The sequence below is a fragment of the Serinus canaria genome, chromosome 3 (genome assembly GCF_022539315.1).
Source record: "Serinus canaria isolate serCan28SL12 chromosome 3, serCan2020, whole genome shotgun sequence".
NCBI classification, from domain to species: Eukaryota; Metazoa; Chordata; class Aves; order Passeriformes; family Fringillidae; genus Serinus; species Serinus canaria.
The window spans coordinates 22,566,876-22,576,186 of NC_066316.1; the positions used below are offsets into that span (position 1 = coordinate 22,566,876).

The 9,311-nt window shown below is 41.8% G+C and overlaps 1 protein-coding gene across 2 annotated transcripts; it reads left to right on the forward strand.

Moving 5' to 3' along the window:
• Positions 1-425: 425 nt before the first annotated feature.
• On the forward strand, positions 426-8,661 carry NEK2 (NIMA related kinase 2). Of its 2 annotated transcripts, none has more exons than XM_050972676.1 (9): positions 426-617; positions 778-995; positions 2,084-2,321; positions 3,021-3,103; positions 3,339-3,465; positions 4,237-4,456; positions 5,408-5,462; positions 5,545-5,618; positions 6,466-6,618. In XM_050972676.1, exons 1-9 carry the CDS (start codon positions 522-524, stop codon positions 6,525-6,527), a joined length of 1,173 nt encoding a protein of 390 aa, XP_050828633.1. In that variant the 5' UTR covers positions 426-521; the 3' UTR covers positions 6,528-6,618. The 2 variants fall into 2 exon arrangements, with proteins under 2 accessions (XP_050828633.1, XP_009094673.1); XM_009096425.4 differs by lacking the exon at positions 6,466-6,618 and adding an exon at positions 8,025-8,661 and having other exon boundaries at positions 441-617.
• Positions 8,662-9,311: the final 650 nt, after the last annotated feature.

Here is a 9,311-nt window from a genome sequence, read left to right on the forward strand (position 1 = left end):
AGATTAAGGTGGTTTTTTTAGCATTTCTGAATAGTGAAATTATCTATCATTATCTATCCAACAGATGTAAGCATTTTAGGAAAGGTGATGATTTACTGTTAATTTTGATGGAAAAAACCCGCCCCTTCCTGAGGAGCTATGAATGTGTGACTTATTGATACCTGCAGGCTCGATGATTTGTCTAATCAGGAAGAAGGGAAGGAAAAGAAAGGAAAGGGAAGAAAAATTGAAAAAGTCGGGGAAAAGAAAGGGAAGTAGGCGAGGGCGTCTCCCTCAGCCGCGGGGCGGGGCCCAAGGGGCGGCCTAGCCCCGCCCCGGTCTCGCGATGGGCGCTGGCCCCGCCCCCCACGGTAACGGCCGTACCTGCCGGGCCTCGCGGACGCTGTTTACGGCGGCACAGCCAATGGGCGAGCGGGGCGCGCGGGCGGCGCGGCCAATGGGCGGGCGGGGCGGTGCGTTTGAACGGCGCGGCGCGAGCGCAGGGGCCCGCGCGGCCCGGCGCGGTCCGTGCGCTCCCCGCCATGCCCGGCCGCCCCGACGACTACGAGGTGCTGCTCACCATCGGCGCCGGCTCCTACGGGAAGTGCCGCAAGGTGCGCCGCAAGGCCGACGGAAAGGTGAGGAGGAGGCGGAAGCGGCCGCAGCTCGGCTTTGGCGCCGCCGTGCGTCCTGCCCGGTGCCGGCGGCTCTCCGCGACGCGCGGAGCGAGCGGCTCTGGCAGCCGCGCGGGCCCGACCGCTGTCCCTGTCACTGCCCAGGGTGTTTCTGCCCCCGCAGATCTTGGTATGGAAGGAGCTGGACTATGGCGCGATGACGGAGTCGGAGAAGCAGATGCTCGTGTCGGAGGTGAACTTGCTGAGGGAGCTGCGGCACCCGAACATCGTGCGCTACTACGATCGCATCATCGACAGGAGCAGCACCACCCTGTACATCATCATGGAGTACTGCGACGGGGGAGACCTGGCCAGCCTGATCGCCAAGTGCGCCAAAGAAAGGCACGTGGAATGTGCATGGGGCATTTTTGGAATGTCTGGCGCGGGTCTTGGGCAGCCCGGAGAGAAGGGAAACTTACTTTGTAACTTCTGAGCAGTTTCGAGTTTAAACCTTTGGCCCCAACAACTCCTCTCAAATGTGAAAGGTTTTGTACAAAGTTACAAGAGTGATGGGAGCTGGGCTATTGACTGCATCACCGGATTGGCTGTTGGTTCTGAAGTAGCAAGAACCCCCGAGCTCCTCTGTGAGGCAGAAGCTGTTGAGGGGTTTCTGGCTATGAATGGGGTTGAGAATATAAACCGGGAGGTTACAGCTTTTTTTGACAGGCAGCATGGTCTTCCCCATGAATAAAGCTCCTGGGACCCTGGGGTTTATGAGAACACCAAAGTGTGTGGAGGGGAGGAGTGATTTTGAATGCAATGTGAAAAGCTATTTTATCTGCCTGTATGTAAAGCTTGGAGAGACATCAAGTTGATAAGCCTTCACCTTGGTCTAATCTTAGACTTAGCATCCTACTTAAGTATAGTGTCAGTTTTCACATTCTTGGGTCAAACAAGTACATGGCACCCTCTTTTACTTTCTGAGGATAGTCTAAAACAGTTCTGCAGCTGCATGCCAGCATAAGTGTTTTCATTTAAGGAAGCTTGTATTAAAAAAATCAGCCCTGTTTTGGCTGTTATTGTATGTTGCTCATTATTAACAAGTGACAACATATTGTTATCTTAAGTGATCAAAGGGACTGATCTCATCACAAAAGCATCAAATTGATTTTTGTCAGTAGTGAAGGTGCTATGTGTTGGTTAGATGGTATGGGGGAGGAAGGAAATACTGCAGGTATTCTGCAATGGAAGCCTCAATGTCATCTAACATATTTGCAGTGATTTTTTTTTAAAAAAAACCCCAGTTTTAAAGATAGAATATGTAGATGCCTGTTGCTGATAGTGCTTATTTGAGTGGTGTTTTTTGATAGTACTATGAGAAGTTATGGAACTTGATAGTACTATGAGAAGTTATGGAACTAAGAGTGGCAGTGACTAATCAAACTGATGTGTGTTCAGAAAATCCATTAAACAATGTGTTTGTTTTCCAGGCATTTCTTGGATGAAAGCTTTGTTCTCCGAGTGCTGACTCAGTTAACGCTGGCCTTGAAGGAGTGTCACAGACGGAGCGATGGTGCGGTCACTGTGCACCGGGACCTGAAACCAGCAAATGTCTTTCTAGATGGCAAACAGAATGTGAAACTTGGAGACTTTGGACTGGCTAGGATATTGCACCATGAAACCAGCTTTGCCACAACATTTGTTGGCACTCCATATTACATGTCTCCAGTAAGACCTCCCTTCTATACATTATCTTCCCTTTTGCCTCTCTAAGGTGTGCTGTGTTTGTCTCAGAGTCCATGAAAGTTTGGGAGGTTTTAATGAAGCCTTATTGGTCTTAAATGCAGGTGACTTTTTTTCGTAAAGTATGTGTGTTCTGGAGACAAGGTTATTCTGCTGTTATTTTCGTCTCCTTTCTTCCCCACACAATCAACTTCCTTCTAAAAGCTGCTCTTTGCTGTATAAGTTTTGTTATATTATTGGGACACTAGAGGTGTTGGAGTATATTGTTCCTGAAAAGGAGTAGGGAAATTAGAGAGCTTTTATGCTTCATACTGTTAAGGTAAAGAGCTTATTAAAATCCTACCATTAAAATCCTAATGGTAGGATTTTAAGTTGTAGTGGAAATGAGCAGGAGTTACTTATTTCCCTGATACAGGGTGCTTTGTGTGGGAAAGATTAATGTTGACTGAAATAGAGTTGCATCAATTAAAGATTAGTGCAACACTTCAGTCTTCTGCAGTGTAGTACTGCTAAAAGTAGTTAAAATCCTTCTAGTAAGAGTAGATATGGATGTTAATTAAGATGGAATTTTAGCATTTGCTCCAGTGTATAATGGTTTATTTCAGGTTTGATTAGTAGCTGATTATCCTGCAATAGTGGAGCCATGTCTTTGTTAATAAACCCAAGATTGTTCCCTTTCTTTAGGAACAAATGAACTACTTGTCATACAATGAAAAATCTGACATCTGGTCACTGGGATGTATCGTGTATGAATTATGTGCTCTCTCGTAAGTATGGTAGTGTTGTAACAAATGTGGAAACATAACTGCTAATGTAGGTGTGATTATATTTTGTGTAGATGAAAGCTTAAAGGTTTCAGAGACTAGTCCTAGATTTTTTTTTCTTATTGGTCTTGACATTAGATAGTCAAAACAAACCTTGACTGCAGGTTTTTTTCATAGTCTGATACTTTTTTGTCCTGCAAAACTACTGAAAGAACCCAAGAAAAATTTTCTTCTTCAGGCCTCCATTTACAGCTTTCAACCAAAAGGAGCTGGCAGAAAAGATAAGGGAAGGGAGGGTCAGGCGAATACCATATCGTTACTCAGAAGAACTGAACGACCTTCTCAAGGAGATGCTGAATGTAAAGGTAAGAGCCAATTACTAATTTTTCCACCTATCATTTTAGCTAGTACTGAAATACTAGTTTTTCTTCTCAATTATGAAACAATCCTACCTGAAGCAGTGCTTATCTTGTCACTGGCAGTATCGCTTGTAGAGGAAGGAGGGAGGAGTTTGCTGAGTCCATCAGAGGCAGCAGCTCAAGTGTCATGCCAGGGTCACAGGATGCCAAAAGGTGGCCTCAATATTGGCTTACATGGGATTTACTGATTGCATGCTTATTGAGGCCTTATAACTTCAGGGTTAAAATGGTTCCAGTGTGTTTAGGAGCTGGAAGGGGCTGTTTTTTCTTCATTTTGGGGTTGGCTTTATATGGCTAATGTATAGCTTGTTCCTCCACAGCTAGTGTGGAGGTATTGAGAAGAACATGGCAGGGGCAACAAAGCTGTAACAAGCACCCAAGCCTCCAGCAGGCATGGATTGTTCAGCAGAGTGTTAGCTGAGCAATGTGCTGACAGCTGCCTCTGCAGGCTCACCCACCCCCTTCTGACTCTGCAGGGAGAGGGTCCCTGGGCTGGGAAACGGAGTCTTGCAGCTCTAGATCTGAAGGCTGGTAACAGCCTTCTCCCTTAGCTTTTATCATCCTGCTGTACTGCAGCTTCCTAACTCCAGTTTTCTCCAATCTCTCCTTCACTTTGTAGCACCTTAGCTGATCTTGCTTGGAAATCTCTGGCCTCACTGTTTCTTCTTACAGATGGAACCTGTTGGTAATGCCTTTCCATTTCCTAATTTCCTTTAGGATTACTGCCGACCTTCTGTTGAAGATATTCTGCGGCACCCCTTGATAGAAGATGTGGCAACAGAAGAACAAAAACAGAACTCTGAAAGAAGATGCCTCAAACTATGGGAGCCAGAAAGGCTGCAATTCTCAGATGTTGTAGTAAATGAGCTGAAACGAAAGGAGCAACAATTAGAGGAGCGAGAGCAAGCCATTAAAGAGAGAGAACAACGTCTGGAGCGTATGCTATTCCATTTTGGGAAGGGGGTGGCAATGGGATTCTGATTCAGTTGGAGGAAGAAAAAGTAGACAGTTTTCACAACCCTCATTTTCATGCACTAGGATACTGTAGTCCTGCAATCATCACTAGAATTGTCTATAGACCAAACCAAGAACGCTAAGGGCTTACTCTGCTATATTAGCTTCTTTTTTAAGTTACTAAGATAGAATTGGTAGTTTGGATATGGAAGTCTGGTTTGTGAAGATTATTAAATGTGAGTGGCAGTTAGGAAAGTATACAGAAATGTAGGGTCTGCACTGTGCAGTGTAGGTTGCTTTTTCACCTACTGTGTAAGTAAACATTGCCTATTCTAACATGTCACCTAAGGTGAGCCTCATGCTGGAAAAAAAATCTTTGAGTAAACTGTCAACTGCTTTATAAAACCTGCTCCCCACAGGTCTCTTACCTGTGAGTCTATAGATGGCTGGTCCTCAAGTGTTGGTATTTCCTGCCACATGAAATATCTCTCTGTCTATGCAGTAGGCTCTGCAACACAGTTTTTAACCATATGTATTTTTTTTTATCTGAGCCTGAATAACAGCTGCTGCTGTTGTAAGTAGGGTGTTAAATCATAGCTGAATTATAATATCTGGTATATAAACATTTAAACCTGGTGTCATATGTGCCATGAGTTAATGTGCAGAATAGAAAGTTGCTGTCTCTTGTTGCAGACCCATCAGAGTTTGGGACAGAAGCGTGCCTGGCATTTCAGAGTACTTGTCAGTGCTTTATTAGTGCATTGATAAAGGTGTATCTAGCAGCAGTTACCTTTGCTTAGAGCCATAGAATCAGAAGTGTGGGTGCACCTGACTTGGTGTTACTGCTGTCTTTCCCTGTAAGAGAAGCCCACCATGCACAGTCACTGTAACTTTTACATGTTCACGCTGCATACTACCATATTTCTGCTTCCAGAGAGAGAACGGGAACTCAGTGTTCGGGAGAGACTGGCAGAGGACAAACTTGCTAGGTATCTTTCTAACCTATTATAGTCTATATTAGAAGCTCTATAGTCTTACAACAAAAAGCTTAAACTTCTCTTCCCAAACCAGAGCTGAGAGCCTGCTGAAGAGGTGCAGTCTCCAGAAGCAGCAGCAGCAGGAGGTAACGTGTGCGGAAGGTCCAGGTATGCAAATAGTCCAGAAGGCGCTTGCACGGGTCGATATTGTCTGGTGTGAGCAGAAGAAAGCCCCTGGTGCTCAGCATGCTCGGCACAGTCCCCTTGGGGCAAGGCAAAGCCCACTTATGGCTGCAAGGTTGAGAAGAGACTTTTGATTTTCTGCTTTGCAAAAGGACTTAATGAGTGATGCTCAACCATAAGCTTGAGTTAGCACTGTTTGCACTGCAGTTTTGTGCCGTCTGAGAAATTAGGTTCTTGTGGCGACCCAAACCTTTCTCAGCGTTGCACTTATTTTATGTATTGATGTCTTTTTACAGACCTTTGATTTAGTTAATTTAAATAAAATTGCACATGTTTAATAAATTCAGTTTTCATTAAACTTCCAAAAACTTCAGCATGGGAAATATTTGTTGCAAGGGACCCAGCTGTGACTGGTGGGTGCATCATACAAACTATGAAGAATACACACTGCTATTATAGAAAGAAAAACTCATATTTGAAAATGTGCTTAAAACACTTCCTGACTACTTCTAGTCCAATCTGTTTTATAGTAGTGTTTTATACTCATTTTGCCCTTGGTTGTTCATTCTTTGCTATCATAAGTCTATCATCTGTTAATTGCTCCCATCTTTTATTATTAAAAATAACATTCAAGTATCTAAATGACTTTTTAATTAGTGGTAGGTATAGTGAAGGTCTGGGTCAGAAGTAGTACTCTAGAACAAAGATGTGTAAACACTCTTTAACATGCAGTAACCCTCTCTCCGCTTAGTTTTGGTCTGATAAAGCAAGATAAGCATGTCACTGCCTCCAAAGCAAATAAAACTGAAGTAGCTTTTTTTTTTTTCCCAAGAAATGCCTATCAGAGCAGAAAAGGACACAAGTAAAATGCCCCTAGAAAGTCGTGCTCCTTGAGCTGTATCTAACATTTCTGTCAACTTTGAGAATTCTACCCGTCTCTCAACATCTTGTTTGACATCGACACATTAAAGAATTTGAGAACAAACTTGCTTTTGGCTTTCTGATGTTCTAAAACTGGATGATTGAAGGCAAATGAGCTTCAGCTCTTACTTCTGTTCTCTTCTGCATTTTCCACCCTTTACATGCTATTTTGACCTTACCAGGCATATTAGTTTTTGAGGATAGGCAAAACCTCTTTGGGTATTAGTACCTCAAGCTCAATAATGCAGCAAAGTGAACATAGTTATCACAAAACTGACCAAATTTTGCAATATCTGTAGAGCATGTGATTTGCTGCTCTTCCATTTCATTCCTTGGTGCTCTTGTAACACTGTTTCTAAAATTATGCCTATTCTCATACAAATGGACCAAGTGTTTCTCCAATAGTAGTACTAAGATTGCTTGCTTGTGTTTTCAGTTGCTCAAATATTGCTGTATTTTTCACAACTGGATTGCATCTCACACATCTCTTAGATCCCCGGTTTCTCCTAGAAGTCCATTGGGTGGTTCACTTGACAATAAAATGGAATACCAAAAATCCTGGTTTTTAAGACTGTGTCCTAGACACTGCCCTAGTTTTACAGGGATGTTCTGATTCTTAGTGAACCATTTAATGTTAAAACAGATCTGACTTACACTAATGAAGCTAAAAAATGCTGAAATATTTACTGGCTTTTAAAATTCTTTCTTGCTCTTTTGTACTTACTGCATCTTTGCTGTAGCCTCATAAATTGACAATTAAGGCTTCAGTGTTGAGATTAGAATAGCTGGACCTTTGATTGAATAAAAATCGCACCTTAAATTGGGCCTTGTGAAGTTGGCTCTTATGTGAGGCAACTCTGCTGTTATAATAGTTTTTGATGGCAGTTTTCCTACTTTTGAGTCATTAACTGCCTTTTGATGGAGGCATGCTATAGGATATGCTATGAAAATTCCTGTTCTGAAGGCTGCAGTGAAAGCAGCTTGTTAACTTTTAATTCACCTAAACTCATTACTCACCAAGTCAGAGCCTAATTTGTACCCCACTGACTTAATACAAGGATAGAGTTGGAATGATGTGGGTGAAGTACAAAGACCACTGGCCAGGTTGAGTCTGCCAGTGAAGCAAAGACAAGTTTTTTTCAGTAGCTGAAAATTTATTTTGCATTTTCTTTTGGAACTGGCTTATGTTACTGTTTATTTAATTTCTGTCCTTCAGAAGAAACATGTTTTCTTTCCTTAATCAACTAATCTTTCCTTAGGTATTGGGAGGTGCACCCTAAAAATTACTATGGCATATATCTTTTTACCATGATCATTTAAAAGGCTTGTTTTCAATTTTTTTCTCAAAAAATAGAAAATAATTGTTGCTATTAACAGAGATGCATTTAATTAGATGACAAATTGGGCATCAGGGTTAAAAGCAATAAATGCTAGAAGATGCACTAATGCAGTACTTTTTGATTTCTTAAGATAACGCACTCCTGGTTCCCTTTTCTACAACCAAGAAGAACTTACACTTTGATGGAAATGAAGAGAAAGCTGTACCTCATAATATGGAAAACTATTTCCTTTCCAAAGGGAAAAGCTCTGATCTCAAAAGGCGTCTCTATGCTGCAAATCTACGGGCTCAAGCACTGGCTGAACTGGAAAAAAACTATCAACTAAAGAGCAGACAAATCTTGGGCATGCGTTGAAACTGTAACAGAAATATTTATCTTTGAAAGGAAGATTAAATGTATAGGCAGATACTTGTGCCTCCCTCTCTTAAGCTAGAACTACTGAAAAATTATTTTAATAGTTTTACAAACTCTTCGTTTATGACAGGTAGTTTATGATAAATGCATAAGATACTATATGATGAAAATAGGTACTTTTGATACCAAATAAAACAAACTGAATTAATTGTATTATTAAAGAAAAATATTTTGGTCCTGTTTACCCTACTTTACTCTTCTGAAAATATAAAGAAGAATATATATAAATTATTTTATTAAATCTGGTGTGAAAAACTTTTCAGGTGAAAAATGTACAGAGATTTACAGTCTGTAGGTTAAAAATGTTGTATGTATTGCACAGTTGTTGATAAAGGAAGTATTGATATTCTGTATATGTGGGAAAACAGTGCCTTCTTTTCTGCACTTGTAAATATTTTTTAACAAAAGAGCACAAAGATTTTATGCATCTCTTCCTATTAAGTAAGTGCTCTATCAAAGCAGGTTACTTTTAATTTTATGTTTTGACTAATGTGTGGGATGGGTCAGAATAACATAACTTCTGAGTTTATATTCCTTTCTGCCTGAGCAGCTGAATGCCTTGGCCATCCTCCTACAAGGCCTGTGCCAAGGCAGGGCATTTGAAATAACACCTTCTTTGCCTTGCCTTGAAACTGTGTTATAAACTGATCCCCTGAGACTGCTGTCCAGGATGGGACAGCATCCACCGTGTTAGCATCTGGGTTTGGGGTGGGGCAGTTGTCCTTTAAATAGTAAATCCTTATTTTCTTGAATAATTTGCGTAACCCAACAACAGATCTGCTCCAGCAGACTCTTAACAACCCAGCAGAACTTAACATTTTCTTGTGGAGCGGTTGCTGTTTTCACCACAAGCTTTGCTTAAAAGAGTTAGACATGACTATTTTGTTTGCTAATCTAAAACTACCAACATTTTAGTGGTCATTCCCTAGCAGTAGGTGTGGTGGGAATGTGCCATGTGGATCAATGCAGCTTTCCTGTGCATTCTTTCATATTTCTGAAGCTT